Source organism: Coenobita brevimanus, chromosome 78 (assembly GCF_032717465.1).
Source record: "Coenobita brevimanus isolate Jiangsu-jjx chromosome 78, ASM3271746v2, whole genome shotgun sequence".
Lineage (NCBI taxonomy): Eukaryota > Metazoa > Arthropoda > Malacostraca > Decapoda > Coenobitidae > Coenobita > Coenobita brevimanus.
The window spans coordinates 25287544-25306112 of NC_137031.1; the positions used below are offsets into that span (position 1 = coordinate 25287544).

General features: G+C 41.8%; 1 protein-coding gene across 1 annotated transcript in view; it reads left to right on the forward strand.

The window, feature by feature from the left end:
* LOC145408759 (1,5-anhydro-D-fructose reductase-like) overlaps positions 1–18569 on the forward strand; it is a 104708-nt gene that overhangs the window by 35989 nt on the left and 50150 nt on the right. Inside the window, exons 3-4 of the mRNA XM_080279414.1 lie at positions 1718–1895; positions 4104–4207. Of these exons, the coding sequence (XP_080135540.1) occupies positions 1718–1895; positions 4104–4207 (282 nt within the window). The remainder of the gene's footprint in view (positions 1–1717; positions 1896–4103; positions 4208–18569) is intronic.

The window sequence follows — 18569 nt, forward strand, 5'->3', positions numbered from 1 at the left end:
TTCACAAGACTAATGCTCATGAAACATATTCTCATTCGCCACGTGCTGTCACAACAAATTCTCACCCGACAAATGCGCACATAATGAGCTCATTCGACAAATTTTATAACAATGCTCACTCAAGAAAAAGGTCTCACTTGAAATGCTCACTAAAAAGGTGCTCATTAGACGGATGCTGATTCGAAAACTGAACGAGAGAGAGAGAGAGAGAGAGAGAGAGAGAGAGAGACTGTTAATAGATGTTATGAAAGGATTAAAGGTAATCCAAGTTAGGATGAAGAGAGATGTGACCTTTTCATAATTTCCATTAGATCTGACGGACGCGTACGTATGACCCAAAACACCATATTTATTGCCTATGCGTGAAGAGTACACAAATGCGCAGCATGCCCATACTAATCAGCATGCCTCGAAATAGCATAACGGTACTCATCAATAGTATACCCGTAAATAATACATTCATAAGTAGCATAGCCATATGTGACAGCCACAAATATACCATATCCATTAACAGAAGACCCACATAGACCAAACTTATCAGTACTGAATCAATAAATAGCATAGCCATTAATACAATAAATATATACAGCATACCCCTCTGGAAACACACACACACACACACACACACACACACACACTGACTCAAATACCAAAGGGAGGAATGGAGGATGCCAGTGTGAGGATCAGAGGACACCTAGCTTAGACTGAAAGATTCCCACGTTAGGCCATAAGGATGCCAAGAACGGGACCAAAGAATGCCAAAGTTAAGTACGAAGGTTTCCAAGGTTAGGACTAGACAATGCCAAAGGTTAGGATTACAGGATCGTAAAGTTAGGATTGTAAGATGCCATTGTAAAGAGTGAAGGATTCCAAGGTTAGGGCCGAAGGATGAGTCTTTGAGCATTTTGCCCGTAAGAATTTTTAATTTCAACTTATGTCTTGTGAGCACATACCTGCGACCACTTGCACTGTCAAAATGTCAGCATATGTCTTGTGAGCATACGCCTGTGAGCATTTGCATGGTCAAAATGTTTGTGAACATATATGTTGTCAGGATTGTCTTGTGAGCAATTATGCTGTGAGCATTTCTATTGTCATATTATACTGTAAGCACGTCTGTTAAACATTTGACTTATTAACCTTTGTGTTATGAAAATATCCTTTTGAGCATGTGTCCTGTGAGCATATGTCTTTTCGGCATGTGTCTTGAAAAGGTCTATCTTGTGAGCATATTTTTTGTGAGTATTAGTACTGACAACTTGTCTTCTTTTTTTCTCGTGAACATATTTCGTGTGAACATTTGTACTGTCATCTTGTCTTGTGAGCATGACTTCAGAGCGTGTCAAGTGAACATTTTTCTTTTGAGTATACTATGTCATATCAGCATCGGTCATGTAGGCATAATACCATCTAAACGTTTGACTTGCGACAGGATATGAGCATGTCTTGTGAGCATTTTTCACGTGAGCACTAGTCCATTGAGCATTTATCACATGAGCATTGTCCTGTCAGCATTTGTCTTGTGAGCATTTGCCACAGAACTTAGTGGTGAGCGTATTGTTATGTAGGATCATTTGTTGTTCTGCTTTACCATAAGTGGGCATGAAATAGCATAACGGTAGTGATGGTCTGGTATGGTGGTGTAATGGTGAAGTGGCGGTAAGATATTATGGTATTACAGTATGATTGTGTAATGGTGGTGGTATGGTGCTGGTAGTGCAGTGTAGTGGAGGCGGCCTATGATGGCAGTATAGTACGGTGGTGTGACAGTGGCGTGGTAGAGAGGCATAGTGAGGTACAGTGGTGTGGTGTGAATTGCATGAGTGCCTTCAATTATAACTTCTTTTTGATGCGTCACTGTGAGAGTGCATGCCGTGACCTTGGTCGAGGAGACGGTGCGTGCATGTGTGTGTGTGTGTGTGTGTGTGTGTGTGTGTGTGTGTGTGTGTGTGTGTGTGTGTGTGTGTGTGTGACTTAGATGTCCTACACTAGGTATAGACTTGAAAACTCCCTGAGTTCCAGCAGCCCTCCTACATATTTTAGATCTCTACTCATCACCATTTCGGGATTAATACCCATTGTCCATACTAACCAACGGCTGCCTTATTCAGTACTGATGTCATGGCAACATCAGGAGTGTTTCTATGGCATGCTGGTGGATTGTGTGGAAGATAAGTGAAGACGAAACTGAGATCATCAAACTGTTACTGTTCCTGCCTGGGTTCGAACTTGATTTATTTACACAGCAGTCCATTTAATTTTCAAGCAGTTAGCAAGTGCAATATTTACTGTTTTTAATGCTTCCAGCTTTGAACACGGTTTGATACACCATTCCCTAAGGCCAAGCGGTTCTCATCACGCGCTATGTGTGAAATGACTTGCTGGAGAGGGACGCCTTCACGCAATGGCAGTGATATAACCGAGCCGTTCCTCTGCCCGGTTATCCAAACATTCAACAATCCCCCCCTTCCCTCTCTTCTTCTCTTGGATGGAGGAGGATGAACTGAAGAATGGCAGCTTCATCCTATAGTTCACTGGGTACACTTTCAGCTGAGATTGGTGCCACAACAACAGTGTAAAAGTGAACTATGTCGCGTTACCATGACAAAACAAAAATGTCCTTCTGGGTAGTGTGTTGCTGGGGGTGGTGGTGGTGGTGGTGATAAAGGCCACACAAACACACGCGCATCTCACTTCCCCGCCACTCGCTGCACCGCACCACGCACATCTCTCACCATCCTCGCCGACCTCCACTAATTAAAGTAATTTTCTGAGACTGACAGTTTTATCATTTAAATTTTGCATTTACAGTTCATTGCAAACCCCAGGACTCTAGGAAACGATGAACCTGAAGACGAAGCAGGAATGAGAGCAATAACAAGGTGATACATAGACTCATACGTGATGAAATTGTTGTTATACTTGTTTCAACTATGGGAACATAATGGAAATGACTGGGAGATAAAGTCAAAACAAGTGGAAAAATATTAAATTATATGGTAGAACAACACGTACAGAACAAAAATATAAATATTTATGAAAATCATAAACACAGGGCAACAGAAATAATGAAATGCAATAGCATAAAGTAGAACAATATGAACGTAGCACAAATTTTTAGTCATGAAGATGTGAAAAAAATATATGCCATGGATTCAGGGTCTAAGGATGTAGGACAGAGGGTAATCATTATAATAATCATAGTGTAATATAGTGCTTCCTTCAAGTGCCTCTACACTGAGTGACAAGCCAAATGTTTTCCTCTAACCCCAGGAACCATTTACTACGGTGGGTCTTAGCCATATAACTAAATGACATTTAATGGTCGCGTGGGTTACCCAGTGGAACTCGGAAGAATATACATCTGAGGGATGGTTAGGGTTTACGAGTACTGCTTACATATGCCAGTGAGGGGTTGGTAAGGCTGGTAACCCTCGCCTTAAACATCAGGACTATGGAGAGTTGCCCCGGACCTCAACGCTCCTGATATGACAAAAAAAGGAATGGATGACGGATTGATAGATGGTTATTATAATATTGTGATGAAAAAAATTTCACCTTTCAGAAGTACCTGGAAACCTAAGAGTTGGCCCCGTCAAACCAGTGACTAAAATTTTGATAAACTAATGCTTGACTCCGATTTTATTCATTTGGTCGAAACGTCTTCTAGTGAAAGAATAATGAAAAATATATGTGAAACTTCTCCAGTTCGAGAAGCATTTCAGAAGCTGGATACGGACATCAAAAGATGTGCAATGCAACTTAAAAGAAAAAAAAAAACTTTATGGAAGCAATGAACTAAGATGAAATCATTTTAGTGACAGTCGAGTAAGCTAAAGTATAGTATAAATTTTCCATAACTTTATCTATTTCGCAGCCTAATCTGTTCATAGCCTAATGTATTTCATACTTTTATTATGACACCTGTTATATAAACTAAACTCTCCCAGGCATAAACGAATATATTTTGTAAATTAATTTATTTCACACATTAATATCATCATCATTGTCCGATCCCATATTCACACCCAAAAGATAGAGTGAGTATATAAACAAAATCTTCTATATTACCTAATCCCTTTCACAATGTATTTCACTTCTAGAACTAATATTGTTGTGGGTGACTCGTTTCAGAAACATGGCTGACAGATTGGTAACTCTTAATTCTGGTCACAAGATGCCACTGTTGGGCCTGGGTTGCTGGCTGGTGAGTACATTCTGTACACAGATAAATCATATCAGTCTCTCTCTCTCTCTCTCTCTCTCTCTCTCTCTCTCTCTCTCTCTCTCTACCTGTATACATACATACATACATACATACATATATATATATATATATATATATATATATATATATATATATATATATATATATATATATATATATATATATATATATATATATATATATATATATATATATATATATATATATATATATATATATATATATATATATATACCCCCTGTGGTGGGAGAGAGACAATCTGGCCACACTATGGGGTGGTACTACTACTCTGCGGCCAGATTGTGTTAGGAAGAATACTGCCACCGTATTCCCTGTGTGTCGTAAAAGGCGACTAAAAGGGGCGGAGTGAGGGGACTAGGAACACCCTCTTCTGTTTTGTAGTTCCTAAAAAGAGACAGGCCAGAGAGAGGGATGGGGGATGGAGTTATCCCCGTACCCTGAAGATTGGGTTTATGAATGTGTGTGGATGTAGTACGATTGAGGCTAAACGGGAGGAGATTGGGAGAATGTTTGTGAGAAGAAAGTTGGATGTGTTAGATTTGAGTGAAACAAAGACGAAAGGGAAAGGTTAGTCTAAGTTTGGAAGTGTGAATGGAAGATTGTCATGTGTTGATAGAGGAAGGGCAAGAGAAGGTGTGGCCTTGTTAGTGAGTCCGGGAGTACAGCAGTGTGTGATAGAATGGAAGGAGGTGTCGTCGAGACTGACGTGGGTAAAAGCGATATTTGAAAGTGAGTTGTGGGTGTTTGTGAGTGCATATGGGCCTGGTAGTCAAAGGGATGAAGAAGAGAGGGAGTCTTTTTGGAATGATGTTGATGAGTGTCTGCAGAGTTTTGGGGCGAATGTGAATGTGGTAATGGTGGGAGATCTGAATGCTAGAGTGGGAAATGTAGCAGTTGAAGGTGTAGTTGGTATGTATGGTGTGCCTAGAAGAAATGAAAATGGGGAACGAATGATAGGGATGTGTGTTGAGCCGCGCGAGAGACGGTGACTGAAAATACCCTGTTTGAGAAAAAAGATATTTATAAGTATACATGGGTGAGACAGGAGGGTGGAAGGGTTGTTGATGGAGCATTAATGGACTATGTGGTTGTCTCCAGGAATGTAATAGGAAGAGTGTTGAATGTGAGAGTTCTGTGAGGGGAGGGTGGAGGTATGTCTGACCACTACCTGGTGGAGGGAAAGTTAAGAGTAGGTAAGAGATGCGTGAGAGCTAGGAGAGTTAGGTGTGGCACGGAGGTTTTGAAAGTGAGTGAGTTGGATAAAAGAGAGAAAATGATAGAGTATCAGAAGAAATTGAAAGATGAGTGGAACGTAGCGAAAGATCAGGAGAATGGTAGTGTGGAGGAGGAATGGCAGTTGTTTAAGAGTGCTGTGGTGGGGCATGCGGAAGAGGTGTGGGAGGGTGGAGGTATATCTGACCACTACCTGGTGGAGGGAAAGCTAAGAGTAGGTAAGAGATGGGTGAGAGCTAGGAGAGTTAGGTGTGGCACGGAGATTTTGAAAGTGAGTGAGGATATAAGAGAGAAAATGATAAAGTATCAGAAGAAATTGAAAGATGAGTGGAACGTAGCGAAAGATCAGGAGAATGGCAGTGTGGAGGAGGAATGGCAGTTGTTTAAGAGTGCTGTGGTGGGGCATGCGGAAGAGGTGTGTGGTGTGCGACGAGTGAGTGGTGGTGTAAGAAAAGAAAGTGAATGGTGGTGTGAGGAAGTAAGTATGGCTGTGGCTGAGAAGAGACGTGCATATGAAGTGTGGTTGCAGAGGAAGGATGAGGTGTCATATGAGAGGTATAAAGAAAAGAGGAATAGGGCGAGAATGGCTGTGCGTGATGCTAAAGTGGCAGCAGATGAGAGGTGGGTAGGCGGTTGACAGAATTTTCAACAGAATAAGAAAATGTTTTGGAGGGAGGCGAAAGGGGTGAGAAAAGGAGAGTCTGGGAAGGAAAAGCGAGTAAAAGCAGAGGATGGACGGATGTTAATTGAGATGGATGCAGTAAGGAAGAGATGAGCAGAGTATTTTGAATTATTATTAAATGTAGAGGAGGAAAGGGAGGCTGAGAATGTGGCGGATGGAAAGACGCATGGAATAAATGTGTTTGGAGAGTTGAATGATTCTTTGATCACGAAGGAAGAAGTGCAGGAGGCAGTAAAGGAGATGAAAACAGGGAAAGCCGTAGATATGGATGGGTGTGCTGTGGAATGTCTGAAAGGTGGTGGAGCGACTATTGTTGACTGATTAGTAATATCGTTGAATGTGTGCTTTGTGCAAGGTATGGTGCCAATTGACTGGGCAAGTGTTTTTGTGGTCGTATTGTATAAAGGTAAGGGTGATAAGTATGAACGTACTAGCTTTGGGGGTATAAGTCTGTTGAGTGTTGTAGGTAAGGTGTATCGTAGAGTGTTAATTATGAGAGGTAGAGAGGGTAGAGGAGGAATGACTGGTGATGAACAGTGTGACTTTAGGAGAGGGAGGGGATGCGTGGATCAGGGGTTTGCTGTGAGACAGGTGTGTGAAAAGTATTTAGCGAAAGGCAAGGATGTGTTTTGGACGTTCATGGATTTAGAGAAAGTGTATGATAGAACTGATAGGTAGGCTTTGTGGACTGTGTTCAGATTGTATGGACTTGATGGTAGGTTACTAAAATGGAGTGAAAAGTTTTTATGTAAATAGCAGAGCGTGTGTAAGAGTGCGAAATACTGTCAGTGAGTGATTTCTCGTGAGAGTGGGGCTGCAGCAGGGATGTGAGATGTCACCTTGGTTGTTTAATAATTATATGGATGGTGTCGTAAGGGAGGTGATTGCAGAAGTGTCAGGTGGAGGTCTGAGTCTTGTGAATGTTGATGGTAGAGAGTAGAATCTGAAGCAGCTGCTGTTTGCAGATAACACTGCACTTATGGATGTTTCAGAGGAGAGATTGAGACAATTGGCAGAGGAGTTTGGAAGGGTGTGTGAAAGGAGGAAATTGAAAGTAAATGAGAATAAGAGTAAAGTGATGAAGTGTATGAGGTTGGTAGAAGATAGGAGGAGTTTTGAATGGTGAATTGCTTGAGGAGGCAGAGTGTTTTAAGTATTTAGGGTCACATGTTGCTGTGGATGGAAGAATAGATATAGAAATGAAGTTTAAAATGAATGAAGTACGAAAGGTACTAGGAGGAATGAAAAAAGTGTTTAGATGTCGTTTGCTTAGAATGGATGTAAAGAGAAGGCTGTATGAGGGTGCTGTGGTATCAACTGCATTATATGAGGCTGAAACATGGAATATTGGTGTAGCAGAGAGGAAAAGTTTGAATGCAATGGAGGTGAGGTGTCTGAGGAGTAGTGTGGAGTGACGCTTATGGACTGGGTGACAATTGATGAAGTGCGAAGGAGAACTGGAGTTGTTCGGGAGATGGCTGATCGAGTTGAGCAGTGGGTGTTGTGATGGTCTGGGCATATGGAGAGAATGGATAATGAGCGATTGGTGAAAAATATAACTAGATCTGATGTGAGAGGTGTAAGGCTGAGAGGAAGACCACGAATAGGATGGATGGACAGCGTGAAGAGAGCGTTGGATGTGAGAGGGGTGTCTTTTGAGTAAGGAAGAGTGACTGTCCGTGATAAAAATGAATGGAGAGAAACTGTGAATGAATAAATGATGACGCAGCCCTGAGGGGATCTTCTCCCCCAGTTTCTCTGATTAAATGATCAGGTCAGGTGCGGGTAAGTGGATGGGTCTGTTATGATTCGGCAGGGGTATACGAGCTCTGCTGTCAGGCCTTGTTGCAGATGTCACTGATTGCACTGTGCAGTTGACCCTCGTGCGGTGTGGTGCGGTGAGGATCTGTCCCTTCTCTCCTTTCGGGCTAAGATGCGAATGAATGTGTTTGAGTGGATGAGTAAATTGGGAGTGTGTCGTCCAGTCTCGGCTACCTCCCTTTACTTGGGGGAAACAGCCTAGGTCTATATATATATATATATATATATATATATATATATCCCATTGGGTCCCAGAGCTACTGGGTGAGTCACTGTGCTGGGAGGGTACTAAGCACACTGCCCTCCGCCAATCGGCTCATAGTTGCAAAGCTCACAGGTCCCTACCCGGGGGTTCCCTACTGTATAAAGATTTGAATGTTTCCAGTTCTGTCCAAAACTGTGGACACTGGACTCCAATGGGTTAAAGAAACTGATAGATTTGCCAGTCATTAACCCATTGGATCCCAGAGCTGCTGGGTGAGGCACTGTGCTGGGAGGGTACAAAGTGTACTGCCCTCCGCCTATCAGCTCATAGTCGCGAAATTCATAGGTCCTTACCCGGGATTGGAAAGTGCCCAGTTCTGTCCAAAACAGTGGACACTGGGCTCCAGTGGGATATATATATATATATATATATATATATATATATATATATATATATATATATATATATATATATATAAATATATGGAGTCTCTGTGGTACAGTGGTAAAGTGTGCGTCTTGCACGCTAATGGACGCAGGTTCGCATCCTGCCAGAGTTGTAAAAACATTGGGAAGCGTTCACCGAGTCACTGACAGCATTGGCGGTCATAAGGGGTGCTATGGTTGAACCAGTGTCTCATTTTACATGTAGTATGCTTGCACCCAGTCGGCTTAAGGCGGGCCGATTACACTTGGTTCACAGACTACACACACATCCAAAGCCACTACAACACTACAATCACACTGACAAATACTTCTCACCCAACATACAGTCTCTACCAGACAGCCTAAGTCACTGGGTAGAGATACATTGGCTCTATCGTCCCTGCTTCGGTAGGGATAGCCCGGTCCTGCAGTGGACCTCAATCGATGATGACTTAAAATTAGACTTCACTGATCTACCAGAAGATCCGCCAACATGTCATAAAAATACCTCCTTTAATACCAATACACCAGTCCTGTATTAGACAGCCCAAGCATGTATTCAATATGGACGGTGGGTGTTAGTGCCGAAGTGGTGACATGTAGAGGTGCATGTTATGTAGGAGGACTACTGGGCCTTGGAAGCAGGCTGTGAAGCGTATGCCCAGAGTCGGACACATAATATATATATATATATATATATATATATATATATATATATATATATATATATATATATATATATATAAACCCCAACCACCCCCTTGGATATAAACCTTCACTGGCTCAATCAGACTGGAGCGCCGTAATTACTCACTAAACCAACAGGCGCCAAAATCTGGTTATATGGTTACCACCCAGCATAATAAATGGTTTCCTGGTGTACAGGAAACCATTTGGCTTGTCACTTAGTGTAGAGTTACCCACAGGCAGAAGGAAGAGGAAAGAATGAAGGAAAGAAAGAAAGAAGAAAGACATAATGCCACTCAGGGATGAGTGAGGCTGGTCACTCTCATCTTAAATGTCAGGACGAACTTGCCTAGCCCCGGGCTCCTACACTCCTCATGGGGCAACGTAGGATTGGATGATGGATATATATATATATATATATATATATATATATATATATATATATATATATATATATATATATATATATATACACAGTAGGCTCACCCAGTGCGCGACATCACAGTGCGCAAATCGCATTGTGCGCGAGTGACCAAAAATCATAACAAAAAACTTTGAATGCGCGAGTTTACCCCACAAAACACGAGGTAGAGGCAAGAAGTGGCTTAAAAATGCCATTTTCCATCAGTATGCGACCCTTCCCTCACACAACGCGACAATAGTGACCTAGAGGCTCATGGGGAAGGTGCTCAAGAGGAGTCTACAATAAGATATCGCCAATAACAGCTTCAATAATAACGTTTTCTGCAATAACAGTATGTTAGAATAGATACCCAGTTTCTATAATAATGATGTTTATTTCGTGAATACCAAGTTGTTATACTGCCAAGATGTTCATAACAAGATGAGGAATGAAATAAACAAGCAAGAAGAGATGAAGGAAATTGCCGAAAATGTGAGCAGTAGCGAGGAGGAGAGGGAGGATCCTCCCCTCACCACCTCCCCTGACTCGCCCACCGCCGTCCTCCAATGCCCCACCTGATTCACCAGCCGCCTCCCTCTCCACCTTCACAGCCCCACCTGACTCACTTGCTTCACCTGGCATACCTGCAACCTCCACCATAATGACTGTTGCTGCATTCTGGAAGAAATGTAACATTCAACGGGCTGTAAATTTCTTTGTCAAAGCCTGGAATAATACAACATTGGCACCCGTTAAACAAGCGTGGTGCGGCCGGGGTGGTGGCGGGGGCACTGTAAGTGCGTTGCCGCGCCTCAGAACTCTTGTTGTTTAAATCCATCAGGCCTCTTGTCTACTGTTGTTAAGGTGACTGCCCATATTTTTGTTATTGCAACTATATCTGTAGTACAATGTCTGAAAAATATGACCTTTATTATGTCTCTAAGGGCCAATTAATGTCCAGGTATGAGGGGGTACCGCCCATATGTAATTATTCCCATAAGATTATGAATTCACAGTACGAGAATTCCCAGTGCGCGAGATCGTGGACCGCCCAATCTCTCACGCACTGTGCGAGCCTACTGTATATATATATATATATATATATATATATATATATATATATATATATATATATATATTAAATAACAGAACAGAGGAAGGAAAAACAAATGAATAAAAAAAATAATCCATAAACCAGATTACTGGTGTCCTCTGTTCATAATTATAATATCTGTAACAGTTAGACTTGAACAGCTGTAGGTTGATGTTTGGAGGGGAAAAACTCTGGGGAAGCGAGTTCCAAAGAGATGCAGTATGGGGAATGAAAGAATTCTGATAGGCAGAAGTTCTGCAATATGGCTGAGTGACATTGCAGTCATGAGCGCTATCAGATGCCCATGTAGCACAAGGGAAGGCATGGAGAGGTGGCACCATGGACGCAACTTCGTCTGAGCATTTGCCATAAAAATATCTGTATAATAATGCAAGGGAGGCAACATTCCTTCTTACTTGAAGGGGAGGTAATTTATTTGTAACAGCAGGGTTGTTAATAATTCTAACAGCCCTGTTCTGAATTTTGTGTAATTGTTTTAATGCAACCTCTCCACATCTATTCCACAAGGGTGAGCATTATTCAAGCTGAGAGCACACAGGACTCTTATAAATTACAGCTAACTGCTTGTCAGTGAAGTAGTTACGGACTCTGTACATTAATCCAAGTTTCTTTGAGGCGGTTTTAGCAAGTGATCTAACATGAGAGGCCGGCATTGGTAAGTGAGACGCCGAGAATTTCAATACTTTTGGAGATAGGGGTATTAATAGTGTTGAAGGTAATATACGAATATGGCAATAGCTGTCTATTAGTAAACTTTATATATTTAGTTGTACTTACATTAAATGAGACTTGGTTGTTTTGTCCCCATTCACCGATCGTAGATTGGTCTTGATTTATGGAGATGGCCGTACTGATTTGAGAGGTAGAGATATTAGACTTTGTAAATGGGTGTCTGAGTGTGAATGAACTATGTAGTGTTGAGTCATCTGCATATGGGTGGATGGGATTGTGGGAGACAGATAAGAGATCATTAATATGAAGCAGGAACAGGGTTGGCACCATAACTGACCCCTGTGGCACGCCGGGGTTATTTGAGTGGAAACTGGAATATAGATCGTCTACTTTTACTCTTATTTTCCTGTCACTGCGATATGAGGAAATCAAAGGAACAAAAGACGTTAGTCCATAGCAAGGAAGTTTGGACAGAAGGGAACGGTGCCATACTCTATCGAAAGCTTTAGATATATCGAGGGCTACTGCATGAGTTTCTCTATGTAAGTCGATTGATGAATGGTATGAGTCAGGAGATTGAGTATGTCAATGGTGGATCTTTCCTGGCGAAAACCATATTGTCTGTCACTAATGAAGTTGTTGGATTGGAGATGTTTAAAAATGTGCTTATTAATTAAAGTTTCAAATACCTTACCAAGAGAAGATGTGACTGCTATTGGTCTGTAATCAGAGGGGTCAGAGGAATTTCCTTTCTAAGGTACTGGGTGGATATTGGCTTCTTTCCATGAAATTGGGAATGAAGAAGTACGTATGCATAGTCTGAAAAATTTAGCTAGAACAGAGGCAAATTCAGGGGAACACTTTTTCAAAACAATTGGCGGAATTCCATCTGGGCCTGAAGCTTTGTTTGTAGTTAAATTGTCTTGGATGGATTTTAGGTATCTTGTCTGTATATTAAGTGGAACAATTCGGGAGAGTCAAGTTCTAGTGCTGGAATGTTCTGGCTGGCATCGTCTGTGGTAGAATTTTTGGCAAATGTACTAGCAAAAATATCTGCTTTCGGACGTGGATCATTTGTATTCTTGCCACCTGAAGATTTTAGTGGGGGAATGGATGATGACTTGCTAAAGTTATTGTTGAAAGAATTGAGATTTGGCCAAAACATTCGATTGTCATTAGGGTTGTTAAATAGTTTCGATGCTTGCTTTTAAAGAAACTTAGATTTAGCTAGATTTATTGCAGCTTTTGCATGATTTCTAGCAATTTTTAATTGAGAGAGTAATTCAGAAGTTTTTTATTTTAAGTAAGAGTTATATGCTAATGACTTTTGGGCTGTTGCTTTGGCACAGTTGCCGTCAAACCATTTTGGAGAGTTCGATCTTTTAGTGAAATGTTGACTTGGTATGAATAAATCCATACCATCTAGCATTAAGTAGCAAATGTAAGACTGGGTAGAATTGGAATCACTAGAGAAAAAAGACTGCCATGGAATGTCAACAAGATAATTTCTAAATCCATCCCAGTCTGCCCTATCAAAGTGCCACTGGGTCATCCTGACAGGTTCAGAACGGGGAGGTGTGGGGGGGTTAACTTATGAGGCTTTGATGAGATTGTGGTCAGAGGATCCAAGTGGTGACAGTACCTCTATCCTGTATTGATCTGGATTATTTGTCAAGATTAAATCGAAGAGATGGGCATTATGGTCAGGATTATCAGGTATTCTGGTTGGTTGCTTTACCAGCTGGGTGAGATTAAATGATTCTGCATACAGCTCGCACTCTAGACCTGCGTCATCAATCCTGGCAGAGTGCAATAACTATTCAACATTATGTACCGGTATGTTAAAATCACCCAAAATGGTAATTTCGGTGCTAAGGGCAAGGTTAAGGTTACTCAACTGTGTGGATATGGAATCAAATTCACTGGGTTCCAAGGAAGCATTGGGGGAGCGATAGACTACAAAGATATATTTAGTAATATTTTGACAATTTAGTTTATACAATGAGTAATCAAAACTGGATGAAGTGAAGTTTATAATTGTATCAACTGTATATTGGGATTTGACATACCAACAGGTGCCGCCCTTGTTACAGAAGTTTGTGAGGAGATGGTAACCGGGTAAACAAAATGGAGATATATCAGTAGAGGGTGAGATTTGGGGTTCTGTGAGGAAAAGAGCCAGAGGGGATATGGATTGAAGGAAACAATGAACTGAGTTTAAATTTCTACCAAGGCCGCAGATGTTGGTGAAGAATAAGGCTGCACTTTCACTTCTCCGCTGACGAGCACTAGCGGAAATACCAAGAGTCGCTGCCGGCAAGTCGCTTGATGGCGACCGGGAGGACCCTGTGCTGCCAGCCCTACCATGCCGGTGGTGGCAATTCGAGGTATCACCTCATTTGATAGTAACATTGTAGCGGCCACTGCTAAAGAGAGTGAATAGAAGGTGTGATATGCGCGTGTTGTGTGGTGTAGACAGTTCAAGGTAGAGGTATTATAAGAACATGCTGACCTACTCTCTATGTAAATGAATGCCCTGAAAATGATCCGCAAAGAGAGATGGTCAGGATTAAGTCTTGAGGGCTGGTGAAACGGGAGCTCCAGCTCTCCCTAACACCAGTTCGCCATCCACCTCAGGAGTACTGCCCTGTTCAACTGGTGCTTCAGTCTACTCCCCATATATATATATATATATATATATATATATATATATATATATATATATATATATATATATATATACAGTAGGCTCGCACAGTGCGTGAGAGATTGGGCGGTCCACGATCTCGCGCACTGGGAATTCTCGTACTGTGAATACATAATCTTATGGGAATAATTACATATGGGCGGTACCCCCTCATACCTGGACATTAATTGGCCCTTAGAGACATAATAAAGGTCAAATTTTTCAGACATTGTACTACAGATATAGTTGCAATAACAAAAATATGGGCAGTCACCTTAACAACAGTAGACAAGAGGCCTGATGGATTTAAACAACAAGAGTTCTGAGGCGCGGCAACGCACTTACAGTGCCCCCGCCACCACCCCGGCCGCACCACGCTTGTTTAACGGGTGCCAATGTTGTATTATTCCAGGCTTTGACAAAGAAATTTACAGCCCGTTGAATGTTACATTTCTTCCAGAATGCAGCAACAGTCATTATGGTGGGGGTTGCAGGTATGCCAGGTGAAGCATTGTCTTTGTTTTTTCTTGGAAGGAACGGTTTGCGGGCTTCTGGCCTTTGGTTCTTTCTACCTTGCATAAAACAAAACAAAAAAAATTATGAACGCACCTGTATAGTACATTAATCACAACGCCAAGTCAGGTGGGGCTGTGAAGGTGGAGAGGGAGGCGGCTGGTGAATCAGGTGGGGCATTGGAGGACGGCGGTGGGCGAGTCAGGGGGGGTGGTGAGGGGAGGATCCTCCCTCTCCTCCTCGCTACTGCTCACATTTTCGGCAATTTCCTTCATCTCTTCTTGCTTGTTTATTTCATTCCTCATCTTGTTATGAACATCTTGGCAGTATAACAACTTGGTATTCACGAAATAAACATCATTATTATAGAAACTGGGTATCTATTCTAACTTACTGTTATTGCCGAAAACGTTATTATTGAAGCTGTTATTGGCGATATCTTTTTGTAGACTCTTCTTGAGCACCTTCCCCATGAGCCTCTAGGTCACTATTGTCGCGTTGTGTGTGGGGAGGGTCGCGTACTGATGGAAAATGGCGTTTTTAAGCCACTTCTTGCCTTTACCTCGTGTTTTGTGGGGTAAACTTGCACATTCAAAGTTTTTTGTTATGATTTTTGGTCACTCGCGCACAATGCGATTCGCGCACTGTGATGACACACTGTGATGACAACACAGTATAATCTGCAAACAACAGTACAGGGAGTTTCCAGACACTGCCCTCTATCATTAGGGCCTCTCCAACATCCACTGTCCTACCTTGTATCTCTTTTATAACCCCATCCATATACAGATTCAACAACCATGGAGATATGATACATCCCTGTTTCAACCCAACCTTCAAATTGAAAGATTCACTCAGTTTGCTATCCACACGCACTGCAACCTTAGCCCTCTTATACATACTCTTCACAGCATTCAACAACTTCCCATCTACTCCATATACTCTTATTACTTTCCACAATCCTTGTCTATCCACCCTGTCATATGCTTTCTCCAAATCCATGAAGCCCGCATACAACTTCTTTCCCTTCTCTGGAAACTTTTCCACTAAAGATCTAAGAATGAATATCTGATCAACACAACCTCTTCCCTTCCTAAAGCCTCCCTGTTCTTCTCCAACTTATTCCTCTGATATTTCCCTAACTCTGTCAGTAAGTATCCTGCCATATATTTTTCCTATTACACTAAAAAGACAAATGCCCTTTTGATTGCCACACACTTCTTTTTCCCTTTTTCCTTTGTACAAGGGAATTATTATACCTGACTTCCAATCCTCCGGGACTCTACCTTCCTCCGAGACTACACATCTTCCATTCTACTACTATCTCTCCCCCATGCTTCAGCATTTCATCACACACTTCATCAATTCCTGGGGCTTTCCCAATTATGATTGTCTTCATTGTTTCCACAACTTCCATCCTACTGATTTTTTCCTCTCTTCTCACATCCCTCTTTCTCCTAGCCATTCCCGAGCCACTTATACTCGTATTACTTTCATTCTCTTTGTTCAACAATTCATTAAAGTGTTCTTTCCATCTGCTCACTTTTTCTCCCTTCTCCATTAGTAATCTACTGTTTTAGTCTTTCACTTCCCGACTAACTTCATTGCCACCCTGTCTAACTCTTTTCCCCTCTTTCCAGAACATTTTCTTATATTCCCTCCACTTTACAGTCAAATTCCTTCCAAATTCCTCATCCACTCTCTTCTTACTCTCTCTTATTAATCTTTAACTTCTGTCTTCCTCTCTACACATAACTCTTTCTTCCAGCTCTGAACTTCTTCCACGCCCCTATTTTTCATCCACTCACTATATGCTTTCTTCTTTTGTGCCACAGCCTGTTTCACCTCTTCATTCCACCTTGCTGTTCCTTGCACCCCCTTCCGTCTTCTCTTCATCCCACACACCACCTCACATGCTGCACATATTTCTTATGTAAATATCTTGCACACACCTTCCACGTCCTCCATCTACTCCAATCCATATTTACCCAATCGCTCCTCCACTTCTCTCTTATATTCTGCCTTTAGTAACCTTTCCACTCATCTTGCGTCTATTCCTTCCTCCCGTCGTTCCCTTCTTCTATTTTTCCATTTTACTTGGACCTTGATTTTGGTGGTGGTCAGAAAGTCCACTCCCCCAACCTCTATATGCTCTTGCATCCATTTCACAGCTTCGCATCCTTTCATCCACACACACATAGTCAATCATTGCCTGCCTTTCATTCAGTTCACCACCTACTACTCTCATCACTCGCCATGTATATCTGTGGATCATTTTGTGCCTGAAGAGGGTATTGGCTATCACCAACCCCCTCTCGGCACAAATGTCCACTAAAGCAAACTCTCGCCCCTTTTCTGTCCAACTCTCTAATGCAGGAGTTAACCGTTATTCCCAGTCCTTCATTTATGCAACAGGTCAACTCTGGAACTGTCTCCCTCTGTCTATATTTCCTGCTTCCTATGATCTCCAGTCTCGTCCAGGCATCTCGAAATGAATGGATCTTGAATTTGGCTCTCTCTTGTATTTTGTTTTTCTCTTGGAAGGAACAGTTTTGCTGGCTCATGACCTTTGGTTCCTTCTTCACATGAAAAAAACAAAAAAATTGTGGTAGGTGGGGGCGCCCATCATCCACCCACTTAGTGTAGAGGTACTCTGTTTTTTAGGGCAGCTCTACATTGAGTGGGAAGCCAAATGATTTCCTGTAAACCAGGAAACCATTCACAGTGCTGGGTGGTAACCTTAAAACCAACCAACACGTGTTCCCCACGTGACAGCAAGTTGGTTGCGGAGGGTTAGTGCCCCTCCCCGGAAAACATCTAACTAAAAATATGAACTAGAACGAACATCCTATGTTCGCTTCCTATTATTTACTTTGTTGATTACAGAAATTTAAGACTGTGTTATTCTTACCTGCTTTAATGAAGTCGATTTCATTCTTTTCTTTTCTTTTTTATTTAGACCTTTCCAGATCCATTATCTCGCTGTTCTTTTGTGAAAGAATGTGTTCATTATTCTCATGTGGTATGTTTCAGCAAATTTACCACATTTTCACTTATGGCATTCCTTTCTTCTACTCTTATTTTCCCCATACATGCTTCTCCCTTTATCTCGATTTGCCAACTTTTGCATTAAGTCCCCTATGAGTATAGTAGTATATGCGGCGTTTTCTTCTTCCATAATCAGGGAGATGTCGTCATAGAATGTTTCTATTTCTGCATCTGAGCTTTGAGAAATCGGTGGATATACTTGTATTACTTTCAGGACGAATCGTTTGCCTAGTCTGTTTACAATCTATGCTACTCTGTCAGATACATTGCTGAATTTAACAATGTTCCCCGCAAGATTTCTGTTAAAGAGAAATCCTACCACACTAATTCTTTCAATTTGCTTTCCTCTATAATCAGATAGGTGGTTGCTGTCTTGAAGCTTAATTAATTTTTCTTTATTGTTGATCTCAATCAGACCTGTAATATCCCAACTAAAGTTTTCGAGATCAGTTTTTAAGGTATCAAGTCTTGGGGGAGGCGGTGGCTGAATCGGTAGAGAGACGGCCTGCGGTCCCATTGGACCCAGGATCGAATCCCGGCTGGGACAGGGAACAGTTTAAGGATTTGAATTTCCTAAAAGCAAACTTTCCAGATCTACCAGATGACCCGCCGACATGTCGTAAAAATACCCCCGCTAATACCAATACACCAATCCTGTATAAGACAGCCCTAGCATGTATTCAATATGGATGGTGGGTGTTAGCGCCGAAGTGGTGAAATGTGGGGGTGTAGGAGGATTACTGGGCCTTGGGATAGGTCACTGCCCCCGAGAAATAGGCCCAGAAGCCTTTGCTCAGAGTAGGACACGTAAAAAAAAAAATCTTGTGCGAG